The sequence below is a fragment of the Seriola lalandi genome, unplaced genomic scaffold (assembly GCF_002814215.2).
Source record: "Seriola lalandi dorsalis isolate HSWRI2012SDOR001 ecotype SW California unplaced genomic scaffold, Sedor1 jcf7180002054671, whole genome shotgun sequence".
Lineage (NCBI taxonomy): Eukaryota > Metazoa > Chordata > Actinopteri > Carangiformes > Carangidae > Seriola > Seriola lalandi.
Window position 1 is genome coordinate 909,961 of NW_019525224.1, and position 27,225 is coordinate 937,185.

The 27,225-nt window shown below is 38.8% G+C and overlaps 1 protein-coding gene across 1 annotated transcript in view; it reads right to left on the reverse strand.

Moving 5' to 3' along the window:
• Positions 1-27,225, reverse strand: part of cdh13 (cadherin 13, H-cadherin (heart)) — a 310,913-nt gene that overhangs the window by 186,774 nt on the left and 96,914 nt on the right. The window contains exons 3-4 of the mRNA XM_087177984.1: positions 11,973-12,184; positions 1,539-1,652 (exon numbers count right to left, since the gene is read on the reverse strand). Coding sequence (XP_087034110.1) covers positions 1,539-1,652; positions 11,973-12,184 — 326 coding nt within the window. The remainder of the gene's footprint in view (positions 1-1,538; positions 1,653-11,972; positions 12,185-27,225) is intronic.

Genomic DNA, 27,225 nt, shown 5'->3' on the forward strand with positions numbered 1-27,225 from the left:
AAACAGTGAGGTATATGTTTCTGTTGTTTCTACTCAGAAACAACATGCATTAAAGAAATGAAAAAAAAATCAAGGCAGGCAGTCTATTTGTGACCAATACAATATCCACCACTTGTCCTTGTATGTGGCCAGCAATGGAAGCTTTCACTATGTTTTTGCTCATCCCAGTTAAACAATGCTCAAATGTCCAGGGGGCAAACAAAACTCTTCAATATCTGGTGTGATTTTTTGAGAAACAAATTGAGTGCTGTTCTTTTTTTAACTTAACACATCAATAAATCAAGTGCTTGCCAGACTGAGATAAAGAATAAACTATCATCTGCATTGATTAGTACTTGGCCATTGTGTATTAATAAAGCCAAGATGATCTGTCTGTCATGTTCGGGCTTTTCTTTGCACTTCGTTTTAGTCAGATAATATTACACAGCAATTCTTAAGTTGAAAGCTCATCAGAAGTCTGAAGAAACAGGATGGTAAACAACTTCAGGCAGTGCCCTTTTTGTAGTTGTGTTTTCATTCCAACAGGAGCAAAGCAGGAGGATTCTGCTGGAGACCTTCTGACTGAGTGACATAAGTAATAAATGGGTACATTTGAATGGAGTCTGACAGAAACTCAGCCTGTACTGCTGGTGAGCAAACTTTCTCTTTTTGCACAAGTGAAAGGAGCCCAAACGACTCTAATGGCAATTTTCTCAGTTTTCTGCATTGGTCTGACATTATGTAAACTCATTCCATACATTCAAAGCTAAATTTGAATTTAATCTAGCATGCTGATCATTGTTCGTCACTGAGTATTTTATTACAGCATTTTAACTGCATGGTGTGAAAGAGATACTGTCATAAGATCAACTTCCTCCCATCCAAAGTTCATTTCAGTAAAATGATCATGAGTCCCCTAGAACGCATAAGATGTGATGGAGGAACATGAGTAAGAAAGAGAAAATTTCTTCCTATATCTGTAATATATGCTGTATATATAAAACAGTCAATACAAGACTAGATCAATAAAATAAAAATAAATCAGTACGGACCAAGAACTTCCTTAAGCAAATGGCTCCATCACAGGGGTTGACACTCACTGTAGGGACCCATTGAATTTGCCTGTGATTTGATGAGCATTCATAATCACAGAACAAATTCTCTTCAAGGAAAATTTCCATATTTTTATAAGCCTATATACACACCATATTGCCACCCAGAATTATCTTTCTGAACAAACAGTCTGTGGAGCTGTGTAACAGATTAGAGAGCGCACCAGACTCTTCTGTTTTTGGGCTAAGTAAGACCGCAGTGACAATACACAAAAAAGACTACAAAAATAAAAATAGACAATAAAAATAACATTTCCAAAGCTTTAAATAGTGCACACATTTAATATTTGGTTCTATACCTTAGGCAATTTTCTCTCCTGGGTGAGCATTTCAAACATAAAACCCAACTCCATTTTTTCCTTTTTTGTTATGAATACAGCCTAGTTCCGCTCTCAGGTTGAGAAATCAAGCCCACCTGAGTGTATGATGAGACAGTGGGTTTCTTACCTTGCCAATGGGCCTGGGGAAGGGGGCTCTCTGGTTCTCAGTTACAATCATAGGAGGGACCAGCAGGGATCTCTTAGATCTGTATGTCAGCGTCTGGCCAAGCCCCAGGATATTCTAAAACAGAGAAGAGAAACCATATTGTTAAACTTTGAAATAACAATGCTTTATATTTTAATGTTTTGCCCAGTTACATTGTCAAGCATGTGGTGATGTCTCTTATAATTCTTACAGCAACCCCACCTTGTCCACAATGACTTGTCAGCATCTTGTTAGCAATTACCCTAAACCCCACAAATGGCACATAAACACACAGCAAGCAGTCAAGTATGCATTTGAAATATTAGAAAAAACGTTTAAACAAGCTACTCTTGGACTGATTCCCAATCACGATGGCACAGTGGTACATACTATATAATAAGGAATGCAAAAAGGCTGAGCACCTGCATCTGGCAGACAGCCCCATATGCTTACCCGTTTGTCGTGAGGAGGGGAAGATGGGGAAAGGGAGGGTATAGGAGGGGAAGATATTCTCTGGGCAAACATGAAATAACTGTATCCATTGCTTTCACTGAAATTTAATTTACATTCTTTAATTCTTTATTTAGCCAATATGTTCAATATGTACACAAGAGAGCAGTAGATAAAACTAAGCATTAAAGCAAGTGCAACAAAGATGAAGAGAAATGATGAAAAATCAAGAAATGAGAGATGACAAGGTTTTGGTGAAGCAATTGCATTGTTCACGCAGAATGATCTGAAATGTTTTTTTCGCTCTTGAGAACACAACAACATAATCAAATTTCATCATCCACCCTGTTGCTGTTGTAAACAAACACATGATTATTACTGTACAATACAGACTTTCCCCTCTCTTCTACACTTTGAGAACACTGATACAGTTAAGGCCTTTCTGCTTAGATGTTGACAAAAATAATGTCTGTCACTGACACAATGAACAGGAAGCTGGAATCCTGGCTGCCAACATGGAGGTGATGGTGTGACACACACACACACACACACACACACACACACACACACACACACACACACACACACACACACACACCTCCTACTTAAAGCCCAACCTAAATTAATTTGTTTCTTTCAGCTACAGTATATATATTAAATTTACATCATGTGCTCTCCATGGAAAAAACTGTGATACCCAAAGGAGAAATGTATATCGTATACTTTTTTGATTCACGATTGCGTCACATGTCTATTCATCAACATGTCACAGTCATTAGTTTTCCATCTATGAAGATGAGTTAGAGCAAACAGAGCAAATTAAATTATTTAATTTTAAAATCCATATATGTATGAGGCAATTATATGTCACACAACAACCCGCATTAGCTTTCCTGCTAATGTCTTCTTCTCATCGAATTTATAACCATGGTCACTGGTCTTGTGTCATGCCTCAACTTGCTGAACTAGTGACCAAACCAACAACTACCAAACGCATTGCTAACTTAAGAACCTACCTGCAAATATCATTTCAGTCTATTCACATGCTAATGTGGTCCTTACCCATTATTCCCACTGCTAACTACACAGTTTCCCCATGTTCCCACAGTTTCCAGTGCCAGTTTGTTTACTTTGACTCTCGTGCCAAGGCTCAGCCTACCAGCTGCTGTCAATCTAACACATTGACCATATTGTTGGCTGCAAAAATGAACAATTGAATTCAAAATTCAAATGTGATTTAAGTTTTATTAAGCTTGGTAACACTAATCTCTGATCTGATCTGACCGATGCTTCCACAGCTCATTGTCCACATAAAGGCAGTCACTGCTAAAAATGTTGAGCAAAATGACAGAACAATGACAGTGAAGGAAACAACACAGCAACAAGCCCAGCCATTGAGCCCTGGGTAAAGTGACAACACAGTCTCAATATGAAAGGGAAATGCCAACCTGAGGTTTTTGTGGCTTCATTTGCAATGCAAATAGTCCCTTTTGTCCTTCATCTTTTACAGCCTACCGTGCAACTCTTTATTGACAATGTGCAGTGCACAGTGTGTATGCAGGGGGCTGTTTGCGTGTTTACTGTTCACACTGCTGTTCTTGGCTGACAGGGACTCTGGCACCACTCTCACCCCTGTCAGAATGACGGAAAGAGAACAGGTAAGAGGGAAAAACTGAGCCATTTGTTTACAGCACAGTGCCGACACTCAGACAGAGAGGGCAATGCTGCCGCCGATATCCAGCAAACACTCCACTAACCGCCTCACCTCTCCACTCTCCCCAGTTACAATGGTCAGAGAGAACATAATTAAACAATAATCATAAAAAACAACCCGACCAGAACAACCCAAAGACACACTGAGTGGTCTCTGAAATGGCCACTCTTATCAAACCCACTGGGGGTTGACCTTCCAAATGTCAAAGACAGAAATCTAAAACTGGACGTGAAGTAGTTAAACAGAACACTGCACAAAACTGTTTGCGATTATATGACCTATTTTGTGTCTAAAGAGCAAAGTCAGTGGTGTGTGTATATATATATGTGACCAGTTCACAAGCAAGTTGATGGACTTTTAAACACGGTGTGTTAAAATCCAGCCTGAGTCTGAAGCCCAGGGATGAGCACATCAATCCCATCATGCACAGGTCTCAGCTGTGTGTGATATTTGTAAAGGAGGGGAAGAAAAGCTGGGAGGCAAACAGGCACCATGAAGTATTTTTAGTGGCTGGATCTGGGGACAAATGGCAGGGGTTTTGGCTAGGATAAATCATGCTGTCAAATCAAAGTCTTCTCTGAGCTGACATACAGTGGATATGGAGAGGGAGTGATGGCACTTTCAACCCCATTAATGTTCTGCAGGTGGAAAAGGAGACGCACTGATGTTTAGTTGTACATAGACATTTGCCCTGCCAATGCCGGGTAAAATAACATAGTCCTACTTTCTTCCCTCTCGCCTACCTCTCTACATACCATTTTGCAGCTCTCCCTTGTTCTTTCCTCTCACTTAGCAATAACTTCTCTTCTCACTTTCTGCTTTTGCAGTGTGCAAGTGTGATGAATAGTGTTCTTACAGCTTGGTGACACCGTAAGAGAAGGAAGCCATGAATCTTTAATGTGTCCTGTTCATAAATTACTGCCGCACCATCAACCCTGATCCAGCCTTAATACATTTGCTTCTCTTTCTGTCTCTGTCCCTCAAATGATCATTAGTGCATTTCAGTGTACTGAGTTGAAAGTATCATCACAAAAGAAAAGATGTTCTCTCCTCTAAGATTTTAATACACTTGACCAGTGAGTGGTAACAAAGAGCAGGGATGCCCAGGTGCATGTGTTTACATGAATACATTGTATACTGTACTAGGGTGTGTGTGTGTGTGTGTGTGTGTGTGTGTGTGAGAGGGAGGGAGGGAGGGAAAAATGGAGCCTTTATCATTGTCATCTGAGTGCAGAGTTACTGTGGCAGCAAAGTCACGTCCTTGTCCATTCTGCCATTTTCACTCTCAATGCTATATTGAGAAGTGCCATTACTCATTTCTGACAATGTGTTGAAGAACAGGAGAGAAATGGATAATATCAAGGCCAGCTATTCAATGTGGAATAAATTCTTGGATATGCAGCCAGGCCAGACAATCAGTCAGCTCTCCTAACACACAGTTAACTTCACTTATGTTAGTGTCAGCATTATGTACACTTACTTGGCAGTTTGTTAGCTACACTTATTTAAAACTAATGCAGTCTAATACAAGAGTCCTAAAATAAACTGTTCCTTTGTGTCAGCTATAATGTTCAGTTTGTGCTGAAACTGTTTTGATTCAACTTTATGGTCACTTGCAGTTTGTGGTGTTTTGAACGGATTGCATTACAAGGAAAAGTGTGTCTATTATTTTGTCATCCCTATTTTAGGCTAAATAACAGAAACACCTCTGCAATTCAGTTCAACATCACCACGAACTACAAAATGATCATACATTTGAATCAGCAAATTATAGGTGAATCAAACAATTTTATTAAAAACTCGACATTACAACCGTCATGAAGGTGGGATTTATTGCAGGACTGTTGTATTAGACGTAATCTGTTTTAGCTAGGTGTGCCTAATAAACTGACAACTGAGTATATTATATATGTACAAAACAATAAATTTACACTCGCTTGATAACATGTCCCTGAATGCGAGTGTTGACAGCACAATGTTTCACACTTTGTTAAAGTGTAATCAACAAATCATAAACACTTTTCATCTTAGTCAAGCGGAATACAGCGAGACACTCATGACTGATGTTTATTTCAAATGTTTAATTAGCCAAATTAATTAATATTGTGCCAAAGCTATTATGTGTGTACAATCTTATATGCAGATAGTGGTGTGGAGTGTGCACTGACAATAGTCCAACTGTTTCAAAACAAAGTCATTATTAAATGAAGTCATTCAAAACTCTCCCTATTAGAGCTAAATACAACCTACTTGCACAAATAATGTACAAATTAAAAGCTTAGTCCTTTCATTTGCTTTCATTTATATGGTTCATGTGTGAAAAATGAATATATGTAATGACATTGCTGAAAGAATATCTCATGGTCAAATACACTACAGCAATGATTAAACCCATTACCAAGAAAAGAAAACATGACAAATGTGTGTTTAAGCTGCTAGTTTGTGTGAATTGGGGAAGACACAGTTTATCAAACCTCACCGCTGTACAGAAGCTTTTAATCTGTATTTATAAACATTAATTTTTCAACCAACAGAATTTGATTATCAGGAAACTTTCTCAGCTTATTCTCCATGAAACCCATTTCTAAAATAATGTCTTTGTTATCCTCTGCTGACCTGAAAAAGTCATCCAGGTGTTGATCCATGTTTCCGTTGATTTCCATCACAGTCAAAATTCTCTCTCATCTGCAGCTGCTTCAGCATCCAGGAGGTAAGGTAACTAAATCTGAGAGACCTGAGCATCATTTTCCTAATTTAATTTTAGCTTCTCTATTTCACTTGTCACCTTATTTTAGGATTCATTCCAAAATTTTCACAGTACTGTATCTTCGACCTTTCAGACTCTTTTTTACGTAAATTGGATCCTGGTGACCCAAAGCAAGGCTTTAAGGCTGAAAATCAACACTATGTTCATATTGTAATATTGCAGTGTTGTGAGTCTTCTTTCTTCAGGAACTGCTTTTAAATCGTTCCTGAAAACATTAGTTTAGAAATTTGTTTATACTTAATTTGTCTTACTCCTGTGAGGGACATGAAGTAAAATTAAATCAAATAAAATATAATCAGCTTCCTGTTGTGTACTCAATCCCTTAAATGAAGACAAAAAAAAATACAAAAGCAATTTGGCTGTTTGCATTCATACATATGAACAGTGAATTACTGATATCCTGGTGGAAGAGGGACTGGATTAAATCCCAACATGAAATGTAACTGATGGGATTTGATATGATAGTTTGTTTCTCCAGTTGATAAAGTAGGGGCTACATTTTTGGCCTTTCTAATAATGATAATCAAAACACCATTAGGCAGAAGGTCTCATCAAAATGCAGTTAAGGTGTTTGTCTTTGCCAATACATCTTTACACCTTTCATGTTATATTCCCTCTTTATAGTATTTCACCTTATGTGAGACAAAGCCTATGTACAATCAGCACAGCTTTTTTTAAAAATTAGAGGCATCAATAATTTGAAGGTGAAGGTTTGTTTTGCTGCTCTTATAAGAAACATGACGTTAAACCTTTGGTTTCCTCTCCAGTGCTAGCTCCCACACATAAAGCCAAAGAAAAAATGTTTAAGTTAGCAGAACCATTTCAGCAAAAGATGGAGGGTGAGGAGGAACTAATGTAAAAGGAGACAGACAACAGACAAAGGCAGTAAACAGAATTAATAAATGACAGCTACAGAACAAGCTAAGGAGAGATAGTGTGAGTGGGAAGCGGACAGAGAGAGGAAGATTATTTGTGTTGGGTTGTATAATGTGAGCTGTTGTGCTGTGGTTGCAAGATGTCACATCTTAGTCATCCCCAGAAAGCCTTACTGAACATTGGAAGCTTGGTTAGAAAAATCTATTTGTCATTGCAGGATGAGGATTTTGCTCAGGATGCAATATTACATTTCATTCAGTGCGCGGAAATGGATGAAACATAACAAAAGCAAAATAAATAGGCTTTTGGACTCAGATTATTTTGCCTCTTATCAGTTGTTACATTTGAATGGTGCCTGTTTATGCCCCCTGAAGGAAAGAAAATGTTCTGCATAACTGCTGTTCTGCATAACACAACCAAAACAACACAGAATAACACACACAGAAAAGTCCATATCTTGGAGCATGCATTTGTTAAATTGAAATGCATTCTTCCATTAATTCACATATTGATCGGTTGCAAAAAAAGGGGGAATAAATTACTCTTTGAATTCAGAGTTTTGCTCATAATAGGAAATCATTCATCAGCTGCCTCTCTCCCTCTGGGCCTGTGTTACAGCAAACTAACAGCTCTCACCAAGGAATTAAAAACTGATTCTCTCCACCTTCGTTCACAGCACTTATCAATTATCACCAGCCAATATTTTCTGCCACAATACCATTTGTTATACCAATAAATTCACCATGGAATGTTTCCGCTCTGAGTTAGAGAGAAAACAAAGGGAGGGTTGGGCAAATACAAAATCTCACTTACAGGAGCATAACAAAGAGATTTCATTACAAAAATACAATTTCGATAAGAAAACTTCTCTATGGTACAATAATTGAAAGACTGGGAAAAAGCATCAAGGCATCTTGACTACCATGAGCACTATCTCAGATTTGGAGATTTAAAGCTCAGCATCCCAGTGCAGTCAGTGTTGTCATTCCACAAGTCAAACCCCTGGCTTATTGAAACAAGCTTTTAAATATGCCACGAGTTAGTTACAGATTCTTTAGAAGCTGCTGCTGCTCTGAACACGTGTTTGATGGGTCACTTGAGAGGCGCAGGGTGGGGGAGTGTGGGGCTAGTACAGGATATGGACAGAGAAAGGAACAATAGATTTTGTGATGATATGAGTCCCAGAGCTTGAGAAGCTTCTGCAGATTAATTGATAGTGAAATAATGAGAGCTTTTAAACACCCTGAGGACTCTCCCTCTCTCATATGCTTTTATTAGCTTCAGGATGTCTTTCTCTCTGCCCCGATCTTCCAACAATCTTTATTCAGCTCTGTTTGTCTCTACCTTTTGACTGTGACTGGGTGTGCTCTGCAAATACCAGTTACTCTACTTTAGGACAGAGAGAGAGAGAGAGATTAAAGCATTTGTCCGCAGGAAAGATAAAATAGTTCAGCAGAAATGTCAAGCTTACAGCCAGAATTCAAGGAAGACAAAATGGTGAAAACTGTATGAAAATGTACTGTATATTCCAACTATCAATGGTTTTTATTTGTTGTCCCAGGCCAAATATTGTTCTACCTCTGAAAGGACAGATTCCACTAAATACAACCTGGGTCTTACTGTAGTTTTGCAAGTTTGTTGCAAAACTACAGTAGTCGCACGCTGAAAATGTTTTTCCTCCCTCAGACTCCATTGTGGCAATTGCACCATGTTGCCAGATCTCAACAATCATTTCAATCAATACAGTTATATCATAACCCATACAAATGATGGCCAAAGGTGAAAAAAATAATAATAATAAGACCCAAGCTGTAATAAACTACAATTTACCTTGAGGAAATGAGAATATTTCAAATGCTCAATTGTTGATTAAATATTACACATCATTTCAAATACACAGAGAACTCCGATTCATCAGACTTTTAATACAACTGTTAATAAATGCACTGAAAATGAAATGCCATGTGAAAGGGGTCCACAAACAAAAGTGTCTCATAAAAAGCAAACACACTCATGCAGAGGACGGGCCGCACGTTAGCCACTAGAAACCTCACTTCCCACACATAACTTGCCAAAGGCTAATTCACTTATATCTTCAGTGACTTGCCAAGGTAACACCCATGGACTACCTAACCAAATAAATGATGGGAGAGGCATAAACAAATTAGAGCCAGCCCCAGATGAAGCTTGGGGCTGGAGGAATTGTAGCAGCAGGACACTGAGCACTGCAGTAGGAAGACAGATGATCTCGGAAAGGGGAAGGGAGCTCCAACTGAACCTGCAGTCCCTGGAAACTTTTCCTAATTGACTTTGTGTATTTGGACTAAACAGAGGTATGTGGAGGATATGAATGAGGTACGATGGTGTTTATTCAGGTGCCCACAGTTTTGTAAGGCAGTCAATTTGCTGGCTACAGTAACAAATTTCTGAAGCATGTACACAATCAACAAAGTTTAAGTGGTTCCGGTTTATTCTTATATCCAAGAAAGATTTGCAGCAGATTGACTCAGAGTGTAAAGCACATATGAAATTCAGAGTGGACCCAGAGACTTCACAAGTCTTGCTCTTTCACTGGGAGATTCCAAAGTGTTTTGCACTTTCACAAGAGCTAAAGATTTTTAAGTGTCGGTAAACTGGATCAATAATCTAGGCTGTCTATCATCAAACATTAAGTTTGTCGTCCGCCTGCAGACAGATTTAGTGCTTGGCTGAGTTGTTGCTGCCATCTGCAACAGTGCTAGAGACTGACGCATCTCTGGTGATGGCCACGATATGCTCATAGGTTTGGCAGAGCACAGCAGCAGCTGTTCTCCTGGCCTCCTCCAGCAGCTTTCACAAGTTCCTTTTCAGTAAATCAAACTCCTTTTTTTTTAACTTGTAATGTGGATCTCTTGGTGGATGTAACATCAATCACCCTCTCTGTGTTCTCCGTCCATATGTCATATTTTTACTGAGGCTCTAATGCCTGTGCTTGTTTTAAAATAGAAGGCTATTTTTTTTTAATGATACTCAGTACTACCATTATATCTGCATCAACTCAGTTATTTTGCCTTTATCTTTCTTTAAATGTCCACTTGGTTTCAAAGATTATGTGTGTTTCCCAACAGCCTAATATGGCATCTCTGAGGTGGAGCAATTATGTTAATTGATGATAATTAAGGTCGCATGAATATGCCTTGCATTTATGACTGATTAGAATTCATCAACATATGCATTAATATAATTGACAACAGATGCCTCTGAACATTTGATGAATTTAGTTTTTAACGTTTTTAATTTGCAATTAAGATCACTAATGTATGAATGTTTTGTGAATGACATCCAGTGCTTGTCTTTACATCTCTCGCAAACCTTACATGCTAAACTTCCCATCTTCTCTCCTCTTTTACAGGAATATTTTAACAGTTGTTGAGAGGATTGAAACAAGTTAGATGAGAAGATTGATACTACTCTCATCTCTGTAGAGGAAAACTGAAGCTACTGTATGGGAGCATTTAGATGGTTAAGGAGTTTTTCACCAAAATGGGAGGGTCAGATTAGGTCACGGAGACTGAATGTGGATTTACATTATACTGATCACAGCAAGTAGTTCTGGGTTCGGACCGCATTCTATGTGGGGTTTGCATGTTCTCCCTGTTCCTGCATGGGTTCCCTCTCGGTACTCCGGCTTCCTTTGACAATCTGAACACATGCACATTAAATTAACTGGCAATTCTAAAATGCCCATAGGTGTTAATGTGAGTGTGACTGGTTGTTTGTCTCTATATGTCAGCCCTGTGATAGACTGGCGACCCTGCCCTCGCCCAGTGTCAGCTGGGATTTGCTCCAGCCCCCCTATGACCCCATAGCTAATGAATGGATGGATGTAATTTAACAAGGCGCTTTAGCTAATATTAGCATCATTAACCACCAAGTAACTGATAGTAACAGGCACTGAGGGCTAACAACACAAACTACTGCATTTCCTGAACATCAACATAACAGTCTTTGTAACAGTTAACTGTACAGTCCACTTACTTTCTGTCATTTTTGCACACAAGTAAGGTTTGCCTGCATGTAGGGAGGCCAATTTTTGGAATTATAAATTAAACAAACTAGCATGATTCTGTGATAGCTAGCTAAGCCAGACAGCAGGGCAACCGACTAACCATTTCTTTTATCTGTACAGAAATACAAATAAAACAACACTGCAACAGGTCTTGTTTACACTTCGGTTTCTATACCGATGAAACACTTAAGACATTAACTAGCCTGGATAGAGCCAGGCTAACTGTTCCTCCCTGATTCCAGTCTTTTTGCCACGCTAAGCTAACCAATTACTGGCTTTACATTTATATTTGCAGTACAGACAGTGGTCTCAACCTTGTCCTCTAAATCTTGGCAGGAAACAAATAAGTTTATCCAAACAAAATGTTGAACTAAAAAAAATGTTGTAAATCCTCTTATTCACCCACAGGCAATGTTATTTAATCAAGTCTATATTATGTCCAGTTATACTAAATTACAGTAACCTTTTCAGTCTTAAATGAAGCATAACCTTTTCAATTCTGATGAAGTGTAAACAAAAAACTGATTAAACACAAACACATACACAGAATTTTCTACTCACCCTTAGAGTGTGCTGTGACTGAACCGGCAGTCCAATGATTTCCACCTGTGCCATGTCATCTGTATGTGCACTGACTCCATGGATGAAGAGGACTGGCCCGCTGTACAGGACGTCCTGATATGGAACCAAATTCAGATCCCCGTCCACCTGGAAGCTGGGGTCCGACACCTCAAACGTTACGTCTTTGTTCCCCGCACAGTCATCAAACTCAACTAGAAGAAACACACAGAATGGGTAGATTTTATGCCTTCACTGTAAACAAAATACAACCAAAATAACAACAGAAATGTCAAGAAAAATCTGCCATATGACACATTCTCACTATAATATGCACTGCACTGTAAAGAAGAATTTGAGGAATTGCAAAATGATCCACAAAAACAAGTGTTTCACAGATATAAACGAAAGCCCTGAAGATAAGCAGATACCACGAAGGAAGAGTAGAATATTCTGAATGGCTCCATCAGCTAGGTTACAATAAAAGTCAGTTATCTTTACTCACACAAACCTGCTGCAATACTTATGACCCACTGCATAACTTGCTGTGCATTGTATACGTATTAATGTGTCTGACTTGCTCTTGCAGGACTGTTGCTTTTGCTACAGAGAATGCTGTGGCACCCAGTTGCTAGAGGACCAGAGCTAGAGGAGGAGGAAAGGATTTAAGGTACAGGAGGAGAAAAGTGTCACCTTTAAGTAATGTGCATGTGACGTGTGCACATGTGAGCTTGTCTTTTCTGACTGAGGGAGATATCGCCAAGGACTCTACCAGGCTTTATCCCCTCTGATCATGTTCATCCTCTCTTTATCTCTCTCGCACATTCCCCTTGGTGTCGTGACATGATCCCCATGTCTTTCCGCATCCTCAGCCCTGACAATCCTCCCCTTCCTCATCCTTCGCCTCCTCCTTACCTCAGCCTCCCATGATACTTCATGCTGTTGAAGGGATGGGTCCTGGAGTAAGTGGATGTGTACATGTGCTGTTTATTACCAAAGCAAGTGCAACAAGAATCAAATGGGACTGTACGACTTTCAGCGTGGGTCTGTAAGTGCAAAATAATTTCAAGCCTCCAAGTTCCTGCCACAGACATATGGTGGCCTATATAAGTCTTCATTATTTATTTTTGAATATTTTTGAGAATTCTGTTTGAAATCAAATATTTCCTGTAAATGGAAACATGATGTAAAGGATATTCCATATGGCCATCATTATTAATGATAATGTAACAATGACAACTTGGTGATTTCTCATGACCAGGTGAAGGAAATTCTTCACAAATGATCTGAATGTCTCTCTTTCCTGTTCACAGTGCGACTGAGGTCATCTTTGAGTACCTTGTGGATCAGTGGTGTCTCTCTGAGTATAAAGCACAGTTCACATACACAGTACAAAGTATGCGAGCGTTCTCTGCTGAACCAGCTCATTAAAACTTAAAACCAATATACTGTTACTGTCTTGATGATCAAATGGTCACTGCCTTACAAATACAATGTATTTTAATGTATTGCAATACAAATAGTTTATATATGCACAAATAGTCTGACCTACAGTTTTCCTGTAAAAATGCAGGATCAATATTAGTGGATGGCAACCAAACAAAGTATTGTATTTGTGAAAAAAACAGCCAAAAATATTATTTTAAAACTGCTTTCAGGGAATACTTGCTCTTTAAAAAGTTACCATCCTTAAGAATTTCATGAAACAAAACCCAATTTCTCATACTATTTGTTTTCAACAACAGTCAGTTAATGTATTTATGTAATTACGTGTCTTAATTGTAGTTTCTATTCTTTCTGGTGGACTCTTACACGAGGGATTTACAAGAAAAGCTGCATGGGTGCAGCATTACTTTTACAAATCACATTGATATCAATGTCACTGTTTATTGTTCTGACAGTATGAGAGCTGTATTAAGTTACTGCTAATGCAAACTAACCATTTCCTGCTGCTGCTTCACATTAAATGTTCTACATTGGTATAACACTGGGTGGCTTTAATTGTGAAGCAGTCATATGAAATGCAATATTTTTACTACTGACTCAAAAATGCATTAACTGGAGCTGCTGCTGATGGGTTCATTACTCCAAATTCTAAGCAAAGTAACAAACTTCACTGTGTCCTACTGTGTGTCTTTTGTGTGTAAAATTACTTGCACAGCATGCAGCATGATATCCAATCCCAGTTTAAAAAAAAAATAAGGCAATTATTAGTTGACTTAATTATTATTGTTATTAAATGTTTGAATGTTTTTGGCTGCAATGTAAACTTTTCTGACAAAGTAGCTGTTCAAGTTTGCAACTTTACTTATCCAACTACATCTGATTTTATGGATCAGCGTCAAGGCGAGGGTATTCAGTTGAGCCAGTAAGTGCATTAACGCAAAGCCGACCTTTACGTGATTTTAAGTTTTAATTCATCTTCCCCAAAAACATTTTAACTACCCACTTGCTCTCATCTCCATGTCTACTTACCCCTCCACTCTTCCCATCGTTTTACCATGTAGAGACAAGGGCTGCATGTCTGATTTATACGCAATCCATACACGTCTATCTCCCATCATGCCAGCACACAAGAGAAATGGGAATCAAGTCCATGGTTAGTGCTGCTCTCACTATAAAATCAATAGACTGAAGTCTATCAAAGCTCTCATTTAGTGCACTTAACCTTTGTGACTGTTTAGTCTGGCTTCTTTTATCATTCTCACTGCAGACATTTCAAGATCTTCCCTCTGGACAGAATCATTTTCTGCCATCTGGGTGAGGGGATGAAAAGAATAACGGAGTGAAGAATAGAGGGATGGGAGAAAAAACAAGGGAAAGGACAATCATAAAAAAGAAAATGGCAGGAAAGGCAAGGCTACAATGGGCACTGAGCAAGAGCTACAAAGTCAACAACCTACTCTCGAAGAAAACAAGGCTCCATCTCAATGTTTAACTCTCACTTCTAAGGCAAAGTATGAAAGATGTGTTCATTTCCATTCCCATTACAAGCCTCAGATTTATTTCAATAACATGGGCGCGCTCATTAGAGCCTGCAAATTGCTGCGCCAAACAGTGTCAGTGGCATTTCAAAGGCAGCCGGAGAGTGTTTGATGGTATTCTAATGTTGTAAGGTTTTGGGGAATTTCAGAAGAGAGCATGGTGAGCTGGCGGCTTTGAAGTCAGGCAACAATGACAGAACGCAAGTTACCCCGGCTCACCACCAGCACCACCACGCACCCACTTTCTTTCTTCAGAGTGCTGGCTCAGGGTTGAAACAACTTTGCACAACATGGATTAGGGTCTCCAAAATCCCTCACTGATGCCTCAGGAGGAGAAGGAGGGTGGGGGTGCAACTTCTTCCTCAAGATTGACATTCAAGTTCCTTTCAGCCCAGAACCTCCCATAGAGCCTGTGAATAGCAAATGTACCAGAAACTCGGACACACAGGGCCATGGTTACTTAAGGCTTGATTGCCTATTCCATCAGCTTTCTTAGCACCAAAAACACCACTTCAAAGTTCTAATTTAAGCTTTTAGAAAAAAATGTATACACGACGTGTTTAGTGATTACAACTGAGAATTAATAAGAAAAATTGAATTTACAGAACAATCTACACCTTTCTTTTTGCACATTTTGTGTCTTACAAATTACATGCAACATCCAGCGATGTCTTTGTCAGAAATGTAACATAAAATCCTTCCATGAAGATAAATAACTTTCTACATCAAGAACTAACTGTAAGCTTTATACTCAGTCACATCAGTTACATTCTAAAAGATCAAACATTAAATGTTCATCAATAATGAAAACAAAGCACCTACACACAAATCTTCAATCATGTTTTCTGCATCTCAAAGATTAAGAAACATACTGAGACAGCAAACATTATCCATGTGTATTTACATTGGCTCCACTCTTTTTGTCAGCCCATAAATTAGATTTTTTTTCCCTCCTTTGTCAAGTACTGAAGTTTTCCTCTGAGGTGTTTTGAAGACAATTTTCTCTCTTGTAACTAAATGTCAAGTCTCCATGATGGGAGAGATGGGAATCAGAGCAGTAATCTCAAAGGTGGTAGCACGGGTGTGTTTGAGCTGATAGCTGCCGTGTCTAACCAGACAGAGTGTGCTCAGCCTCGTAAAAAAGGCTCAGGAGAACACCATTCTCAAATAATCACCTGGCATAAGAGAGGAAACTGCTTTTAAAAATGTATTTACACCCTGAATTGCATTTTACCCAAGAGTTTCCGATCACAGGGCATTGTATAAGACCCATTACTGGGATTCAGTGGTAACAAGGCTTGGGCTATTCATCTAAGAAGATAACAGTTTGACAGATTTTGCCAACTAGGGGGGTCTTGCTGGCAGAATCATTCATCTTGGGTTTAATGCATGATTAAGACCCCCTACCTCCACCTTTACTGCCACTCCAACCAATCCCAATTTGTCAGATGTAGGATTGTTAATCATCAGGTGAAACAGGACAGTGTATAGAATCTGAGTTGCTAGCCAACCAAATGGTATTTTTCATGTCACTCAGAGCAGGGGAACTGTATATATTGCATTTGTCAGTGTAACTGTGGTCTGTGCATACTAACATTTATGCATGCAGGACTGCAGGTATGATATATGTGTCCGATGGTAAATTGTGTCACATTTAGCAAACCCTATTGTACAAAAAATCTAGAGGACATCCAGAAACTGAAATAAATTCCACCCTGGTGACAGTGTAAAGAAACCACTTTGTTTGAGAAACAAATGTGATGATGCCTTGAAGAGGAAAATGTAAAACAAAATTTAGTTTCCTATGCTCTGCCAGAACATTATTTGTGGTTGTATTATTCTGAAATGTACACCAAACTCCGAAAGAAAAACAGAGAAAACGTCCTGACAAGATGTTGGATCAACCAAGATTTGTAGAGTGTAAGCATCAGTTAAACTGTGACCCCCTGTGACCTACTGTTACAAATAATACCATTCTCATGACAAAATGTTGCTAATGAATCTATCTGCAAGTCTTTATGTTTATGTTGAGAATATGTAAAAGAAACCACAAAAGAAACCAACCCTTAGCCTTAGTTTCATTCCTTTAACCTACATGGGGACCGCTTTGTATGACCAGCATCACTCCAACCACCTCCCTGCAAATGACAAAAAACGTAGCACCATCTTCACTCAAAACACATTGCGAGGGAACAATATCGAGACAGGAAATGCATTTCCTGACAAAATGCAAAAGATAAGACAATTAGTAGTAAGCATAATGTGGGGGACGTTGTTTCATGCTGCATTCTTTTCATATCATGAAATGATATTGATATGGGGATTTTCTGACATTGATGATATCTTCCACTTGGTGAAAATTCAGCAAACTTTTGAGGAAAAAGCTGAAAATGCAGCACCACTAGCAGTTACAACAAAATAAAATCCAATGTTTTTCAATCTAGCTTGACTTGGTAACTACTACAAATATACACAACAAAAATAGCTAGTTTAGCTTGTTTACCTGGTGTAACTTCAAGTTTCACTGTAGGGCTAACCACCTTGAAATAATCCTGTTCTTCCCATTCTGCCGACATTGCATGAATGTAGCGTCACTCAAATCCTGGAGAACCACTCACACAAAGTTCTGACAAAAGCTTTATCAGTTCTGTAAACTGTATCAGAAGCCAGATGGACATTTGTCTTTTTCTTACCCATATTACTACCCAGGGTTCATTACTGTCTCACACAAAACGGCAGTGAAGACCAACAGCTTTTGAAATGTACCTTTGATGGTACTGTCCATTAAAAAGGAAGTGACTGCATTTCAGATTGTTAAAACAACATTATTAACTTTTGATGAGTGCAGTACAAGTTGTTTATCTCCTTATTCTCACAATATCTTATTATTATTTTATCCATTTATTTCCCTTTTGAGCACCTCTTTGTCATGATGTACAATTCATTTCAGCCAACAGAAAATAACTAGCTAATCATGACACACATTGAGTCCCTCGAGTGTTCTGACAAATAACAAGGCTATAGAATGTCACCATCAACTTATGCCCTGTGAAACATATTTCTATTGTTAGCATTTTATTTTCTATTTTAGGCTACAACAAAAACTGTCAAACAGTGGAGAAGTTACAATGTGCAGCACTGACATTCTTAAAATTATCTACTTGAGGTTCAGAGATTGTGTTGAATCACCAGCTTAGAAATGTGCAAAAGCTGATTATGATAAGCTGGCACTTACAAAATAAATCAGTCACTAACAGCTTAGCAGCTGAGTTGAAGTCATTCTACAAACAGTGCAAAGTCGAAGCTATCTGGGACCACAGTCGTCTCATTTAAATCAGAATCACCATCATTCACCATGTACATGAAGAGGTTTTGTTTGGTGCTGTGCTAAATATAGCAACTGGACTGGTGATATGACGATTTGATTTGTTACATTGATCTGTTAGACTCCTCGTCATCACAGTCAACATCCAGAGATGCTTCATTCAGTGTTGTGCATACACTGAGGTTGCTGTTTGTCTCTTTCTGCTACTGAAAATCGGTAAAAGAGACAAATGAGAAATAAGAGAGTGAGTGAGAGATAGAGTAATCATGGTGAAATAATGAGGGCCAGCTCAGTGCTCTTTCACTCCAGACTCAGGGTTATGCTCACCTTGTGAGTCTCATTTAAAGCTAACACCAGAGGTCTTATCTGGCATAATTGATGCTCGAACAGCTCCACGTGAACTGTATCATGGTCACATACAGTACAACTGTCTTCAAATCCCACTTAGCCAAAGCTGCTACACATCTTCATCCTATCATTATTCCTCTCATTATCTACCTTTTAAACAAGACCATGATTTAGCTCTGTGAGGCTGTGTTTAGGTACTAGCAGTGCTTTGACTGAATGCTTAAATATCAAGGCATTACCAAAGTCATTACAATTCAGCCTGAGGGGGATATGAATGACTTTTTTTTTTTCTTTTAAATCACAAACCAGCCAATAGTCAAGGAGATTTTTACTTGAAACAACAATGTATACCTCGGATGATAAGCAAAGTCATTAGGATTCATCCTCTGGACACCATGGATATGTGCACTAAATCCTATGGTAATAGGATGTAATAGTTGTTGTATTTCACAAAAAATCAAAAGTCAACCTTGTGGTGGTATTATCATCATAGGATCAGCGATGTTAGCAGGATTCATTCTCTGAAGACCATAAATATACGTACAAAATGTCATTGCAACCCATCCCATAGTTGTTGAGGTATTTCAGTCTGGATGAATGCGGTGGATTGACAGACCCTTAGCATGGCAAAAATCACCAATAACCAAGGGAATATAAAGTGGACTGTATCCTATCTTAAAAGAAATGTCTCCACTGTAGGCAGCAGCCACTTAGGCTTGAAGTACGCTTCAGCCCTGCTTCTTAGTTTTGGCCAGATGTTATGATACATGTTAAGCACAGGTGGATTTTCAGCCGCAGAAATCAGCATTGCTCCAGATGCTGTGACTTCATTGCCAGAGACAGGCCATGCTAAATAGCTGAGTAATTTCTAAACAGAATACATTTGCAATGATGAGAGTTGCTGCTCTTTAACTGCATGCAGCATTAAATTGCTGCAGTGTAATTCATCTACCTGATGGAACAAGGACTTTGGAAAATTCAACTTAACGATCTATCCATCCATCTATCTGCCGGAGGTTTTCTCACAGTTTTATTTAACTAGGATATTTCCAATCATAATATTCATCCTTGACAAAAAAAGGCAAATAAGAAAGAACCTTGAGCTTAGATTTAGCAAGGTTTTCTGAGCATCTTTCCTCTGCAATAATTGCAAAGTGTATTTCCCCCCGACGGGCTGCAATACTTTTGTTTATAATCATCCGTGTTCATCAGGATGCAAACAAAGTCACAGACTGACTCCTCTCCGCTCAGTCACTCAATCGCAGTCACAAACCCAAACATAAGACAAAACCCACTAAATCAGGCCCTCATTATTACCAGCAGCACTTCATAATGAGGCCTAAGGCAGATAAAGACAGGGAATTGCGCGTCACACATTTCTAACAGGAAAAGCATTCATCTCACATATGCGTATATTTAAGTGTCATATCTGCGCTGGTGTATGATTTAATTGAGTGAACCTGTCTGCGTTTCTCAGTGTAAAGGGAGTAGAGGAAGGTAAACATAAGCAAACAATGTTCACTTAAATTTAATTAATTTCATGCATCCCATCAGCAAATTTGTCATCCCATTGGTGAAAAGGTTTTTCCATAGTAAATAAAATGCATTCATAACTCTGACAGCAACAGTAAACATCCTGCTGTCTACATGCAAGCTGGAAATGTTTAGGCCTACAGGCTTGGTCTTTGAAGTTCCCTGTTTCAAGGTTACATCTGCTTAAATGTGAATTCATTTAAATTCTTATTTCAAAACCCATCATTGCACTCCTCAACCAGTTTTTATGTGAAAATATGTGAAAGTGTATCAGCATATCTACATGATTGAGATCCCCAGAAGCTTAACTTGACAAGGTTAACCACAGTAACAGATCTGAAGGGAGTGAGTGAGGCTTATTCTCGCACCATAACAAACTTCAGTCAGCCTGTGTTTGTTTGTCAGTGGCAGGGCAAAGCATTTCATCAAAGAGGGCTGGGGCAGGGATGGATGCCAGCTGATGATAGTAAGATAGCCTGGCAGAATGGAGACACACAAAATCATTGCAATAGCCATATAAATACACATCAAATGGTCAATCAGTTTCACAGCTATGCAGTAATTCTAAGACACCTGCATAAGAGCATCATTAGCAAACCAGATATTAAAAGACAATACTCAGTGCAGCAGGTGCTTAATTGGTATATCAGCAAATTACAGAAATGAAGATCTTAGTCATTCATCTGCGCCACCGGGCAGCCAATACAATGACCCAGATGATCTCCAACTGCTCTGCAAGACTGTATAAAGACTGTCAGTCATCTCAGCCTCAAAACTGACTACGATGTACCAGCAAACCAGCCAGACAACCAGTTATTGAGGCACGGGAAAATGTGATGGGAATCTGAACATGTCACCTGATCAATTTGACTTTCAGGAGAGGACAAATGTCCTGAGGGATCACAGGGTAATATGTGAAAATAGGGTGGTGTTGGTCACACTGTTGATAATCAGCCCTAAAATAGCCATTTTGAACTCAGTGCCAAAATAAATTCTAGAGGGCAAAAGTCATTCCATATGCTTTGAAACATATGATTGGGATTGAGAGACCATCTGGCGCTACAGGAGCAGCAGGGGAAAGTTCTGAGTCATAGAAAGAGTGTCAGTGACCACTCGCTGACACTCACTGAGTACTGCAGCAGTGCTGTGCTCTTGACTTTAAATTAACTGGAGCTATAAATATTATATTTTGATGATGCTGCTTCCACCACTTTCCCTGGACCTGATGTTAAACTTGGTTGGGGCTTTGTTGTGCGCATGCAGCCTGTTGTTGTTGTTCCTTCTGGTTTTGTTATTTTTTTCAACTTTTTACCTTTCTTCTTTTGTCATACTTTACAACTTTATATTTTTACTGGTAACTTTTTTAAATGGCATCTCCTCACAAGGAGTACACAGAGAGGATGCAGAGAGGGAATACAGTGATGAGGTGGGTCCAGACAACAGAGACTGATGGAGAAGAGCGTATTTTCCTTCTTTTATCTTGGGTAATGTGGGATCACTGTGGGATCACTGGACAATAAGATGGACAAGCCTTAGTGAAGAATCAGAGGGACGTCAGTGAGTGTAGTGTTTCACAGTCATGGCAGAAGATACTCTGGATCCCATCACTAGCATCCATAACTTTAAGATGGTTCAGGCAGACAAAAATAAATCTAACAGTGAAAAAAAATAGAGACAACAACTTTCTGAAGCCCAGACATCGAACCATGGGGCTACGTCAGTACTATCATATCCACGGGGATCTTACACACTATCTTGATTGTGCTCCACATCCAGCCCTTTGTTGTGACCTGGCAACCGTGTGTGACGTTATTCGCTCTGTTAGCGTGAGACTCTGGACAAGATTCTCCCCACTTTCACAGTTTGTGGCCTACTCTACCAGAGGAAATAGGACCCTGGACATGTTGTATGTTAATGTTACTATCTATAGGCACTCATTTTTAATTTTTTACTTATTCATTTCCTCTTTTCTAACTGTGTGCTGTGTAATTGTAACAAATTTCTCTGCAGGGATCATTTAGTTTTTTCTGATTCTGAGGATTAAATTTACAGACTATGTACCCTGTGTAAAAGCATGTAGTTTTTGGTTGATTTCCATGATTAGTCATGAATGATGCATGGCAATGGCCTGGTGCTTAATGTGCTTCACAAAAAGTCCATGAGGGCTTAGGGCCGTCCTGCTATGAAAGTGCTTGAAGGCTTCCTCGTGGACATTTTGAGCCTTTTATGCACACTTTCCTCAAGTCTGTGGTGTTGCAGACTTTGCTTGAGGGATTTACCAACATTTCGTAGTGTTCTGATGTGAAAATTGGAATGAAAAAATAAATAATTCACTGAACTCTGGCAAGAACAAGTTTACACACACAGAGCAGCAAGTACTGTACCTGTTTCTTTTTTCTATCAAGACACTATGATGATTTGTTTTCATTTGATTTGATTAATCAACATTATTAACACGTATGCTTTTATTATATTCAGAAAGTGAGAATCACACACTACATACTGTATTAAGTATTAGCTTTGCACTTCATTATCCACGGATATGCCTCTGCCCCTCATAACATGATTTCACTAAGTGCTTTCACATTCCTTATAGAGCATTTGGGCTTGTTGCAGCTTACTGCACTCACACAGTTACATACTACATTAAGTGCTATATAAATAAACATTATTATAAGTTATATTATTGCTGAGCAACCAGGTTATTTAACTCAGTGAGGGTTCAGTGCTTGGGGCTTATGCTCCCAGCATGCAACAGCTGAAACTGATATTGGCATTCCTATAGGCAATGTGACAAAAAAAAAAAAAAAAAAAAAAAAAAAAAGCTTCACGGCCTCACAGCCTTCATGGGCTTTAATCAGTACAGTTTGTGGTGCCCAAGCCTCAAGTCACAATCTGGTCTCACCAGAAAACTTCACACAAGGTCTCAGTTTCTTAATTAAGTCATGTGATTTATTGTGTTTCTGGTTAACCTGTTGTTTATATGGTATTATTTCCACATTAGGTCCACAGACAAATGACACCAAGATGAATAAAATCAATTCTCTGAACAATGAGTTCTTTTAAAAAAAATAATTTATCTCTTGCCTTCTGTATTATTAGCTGTAACTTTTAGTCCAGCCGAAATTTGTGCTATCTTAATTTCAGATTTGAAAGTCAGGACAGCCTTTAAGATGCCATCTTTAATTTTGAAATAAGTAGCTAGAGCTTTTAGGGCGGACAATGAGACCAGGAGTATGAGTTTAGTTATTTACTCTATTACCTATTGAGTGTTTGGATGCATAACTTTAAAACCTGAACTGTGTATATTCATCAGTGCTGGTGGAGTCTGTGATTGTTCATTTGTAAGGATGAATGCACAAGTTTAGATTAGATGCCAGATGGTGCAGAGATTACACATGTGATCATGTATATATTTGTTTTGGCTTCATGCCTCTCCAATGATACATCCTGGCTGTACTGCTGTACCAGTGCACCTATAGCGTATGTGCAAATACAGATGGGTGACAAGTTAAAGGACAAACCAACAAAAAGTGTCTTAGTAAGGTGTTGGGCAACCATGTATGACCAAAGCATCTTCAATGTTCCTTGGCATGGACTCTACAAGACTCTAGTGGAGGAATGAACACCATTATTCGAAAAGATACAGTACTATCTAACACTTCAGTCCAAAATCTCCCAGGTGTTCAATTGGGTTGAGATATGGTTACTGTGAAGGTCATAGCATATGATTCACATCATTTTCATACTCATCAAACCATTCAGTGACCCCTCGTGCCCTGTGGATGGGACACGGTCGTCCTATTTCTCCAATCACACTTCAGATTCGTCTTTTAATGTCACGATACAAGAAATTTGGTAGTTGGCATCAATACCATTGAAATTCCACAAGCTCCTGCACACACAGTGCTAGCACACATGCATGTGTGCGTGCACACACACTAACATGCAAATATCTCTATAGAGCCAGTGTGAAGAGGTAGGCATAGTTTAAATTGACTAACAAGGTGACAGTCTGACAGTCACATGACATCTCCATTATGTACAACATACACATTACCTTCAGTACTTACGGTACTACAGAAAAATAAGTACCGTCACACTTTCAGAATTTTGGCATCGACATGTGCCACAGTGTTGGTTCTCATGACATCCTTAGTCTGTAAGTTCATGGCAGGTCTATTTTGGCCAAAGCAGAGGAAGGGATATTTGCCAACCTATTTCACAGCTAAACACAAAAAAAAGCAGAAAACTTTCTGCCAACTGTAGTAACACCCAAACCTGTCAGTCAAACAGGCTTGCATGTTACTGTGCTACAGATACACACACAGGAATACCCAAACACATATAAGCACACATACAGTCACACACAAACACACAAATCCATAAGCAAACGTAATTTCACACACAAGCCGACATCCAGCAACGCGCGGGCACCCAGCGATGCATTCAAGCATTCAGCCAGATCGATATGCTTTCAGGAAGCCAGCAACACCCAGGCTGAGCCCCTGAGGCTCTGGCCAAGTTACTCAGCACTTTCCCTGGCCACTCAAGAGGAGCCATGCTGGGCTCTAGGCTAAGAGCCAAAGACAGGAAAGTAGCATACGGGTGAGAACAAAACTTTTGACATAAAGTAATTCTGTCACTTCTATGACAGCAGCCATCATTATCTCCTTAGTGAGTGCACAGTTCACTTGAAATGTCTGGTTGAAGGTCTTGTTGAGGTATAGCCGTTGTTGGTGCAGTCAAAAGTGCACTGTCAAGGATTTGAGGTTTAAAAGATAACTGTTTTATACTATCTATGAGAGTTACCCCAGCATATTAGTGGATCTACACACAATAAGTATACTGGGAGATGGTGTATCTTGATTCCTGCTCCATTTGATTGTTATATCTGTTATGCAGGAGCAATACTGCATCTCCAATCTGGGAAACACAAATAAAGTGTTTGAGACATACAGTATGTTTTATTACATAAGACATTGAACATTATTTAGATACTTTCACAAGTACGACCATAGAAGAAAACATATTTTACTGGAAATAGCTTTAATTGTGGTGGAAACAGAGGATGGATAAACATTGGTAATGATAGAAAGAAAGATTGATAAAAGTTTTGCTTGTTTTGGGAATACTCTTATTGGCTATCCCCTCGAGGAAAGATTCAGATTTGGTCGTATACCAGAATATGAAAAAAGTGTGAGAGTGTGCAATAACAGAATTATACAGTAACTACGTGACAAAAACAATCTGTTCGACATCATCTTCAATTAATAAGTAGCATAGCAATATAACAACAATATAATTACACAGAGACTAAAGATTTCTAAAGCTTCAGACTGTGCCACAACAATTCGTGGAAAACTGATGCTGGTTGAACAAGGACAGACAGAGAATAAAGACAAAATATTGACAGAATGAAAACAAGGCCAATCTTCAAAAAGGTATGAAACTTGAGTGAGTTAATGAGTGAGTGAGTGAGTGAGTGAGTGAGTGAGTGAGTGAGTGAGTGAGTGAGTGAGTGAGTGAGTGAGTGAGTGAGTGAGTGAGTGAGTGAGTGAGTGAGTGAGTGAGTGAGTGAGTGAGTGAGTGAGTGAGTGAGCAAGATTATTAAGCAGTTAATTTTAGGTTTGACCCAAAGATGGAGCATGAAAATGTAAAGTAGACTAAACATCAGTTCCAATTCTGACTGACACCTGAACATTCAGGGATTGGCTGTGTGCACGTTTGCGGTCTTATCGTGAAGGAACAGGTATTTCAACATAACACAAAACGGCTGCCTATGTCTCATCACTGAAACCAAACTTTCCTGCTCATAATTAGAGAAATGCATTTATGGTGCATGGAAATAAAATATACCAAGAATGCATGTAGAGGGGGCTATAAAATAATGAGGGGCAGATACTCAAGTGGATGATTTGTTTATGACAATGAAAGACAAAGAAAAAATATGTAGTATGTTTGATGGCTGTCCTCTGCAGCTGCTACTGACAAAACTCATGTTTATAGACTATAAACATAAACGAAAATGGAAAAAAAAACAACGTGTGCTACCACAACCAAACACATACACCTGGTTTTACATTTGCAGATACACACACGCACAAACACACACTTTCACTACCTACAGAAGACAGAGTAAACATAGAGCTAGAGCACATTTAGTGCTTGGTGAAAGAATGATGACACTAATTATCTGATTACATAAAATCAGCTTCATAATGTTTTGGGAAAACATAAAGAATAATTAACTCTGAGCATGTATTGGGGAAGTGAGCCAATCAAATTGAGAAACAAAGACAATGTTAAACAAGCATAAACTAAGAATCCTCCTAAAAGGTAAAATTGACAGACGTATTCATTCTACTGAAATGTAGCTTTGCATTATGTTTTAATATTATCTCATCATAATAACATTTTATACTGTAAAAATAATTCTACCACCAAGTTTTGATTGTGTGTGAAACCTTTTTCAAGTCAGTGTCTGCAAACCTTACATTTGACTGATAATTTCCACACAGATCAAGTCAATGAACCTTACTGGTTTTTTGTCTTCATTTAGGACCTTTAAGTTGGGTCTCTCCTATGTTTAATAACATGACATGTGACTTAGTTCTTGCAACATGCAAATGTTTTCATATACAGTATGAAAATCAATGTCTCATTTATCTGAATAAATTGTATGTTCAGAGTAAATGGTACAATGGCAAAAAGTAAACTCTCAAGGATCATCAGAAAAATCATTACATTTATTGTACCCTTGCTTATAGAAATGGAACGACCGTATCTGATCGGCAGGGTTTCTCAAACTGTCACACCAGGAAAGTTCTATTGACATGGTATCCAGTGGTCTGAAATTCTGCTATAAGAGCTCACTGAAGCTGTCTTGGGCCAAATTAATCTCCAGAGTGCAGAAAAACTATCACAGCACAAAGCCAAAGCTAAATTTAAAGTTTCTAAGAAGGGCAGTACAAAGGTTATTTTCTCCAAAAGTAGATCAGACAGACTTAAAATGACCATATCTTCTTTAAACCAGTCTACCACACTAACAACTTTGCTGTTTGAA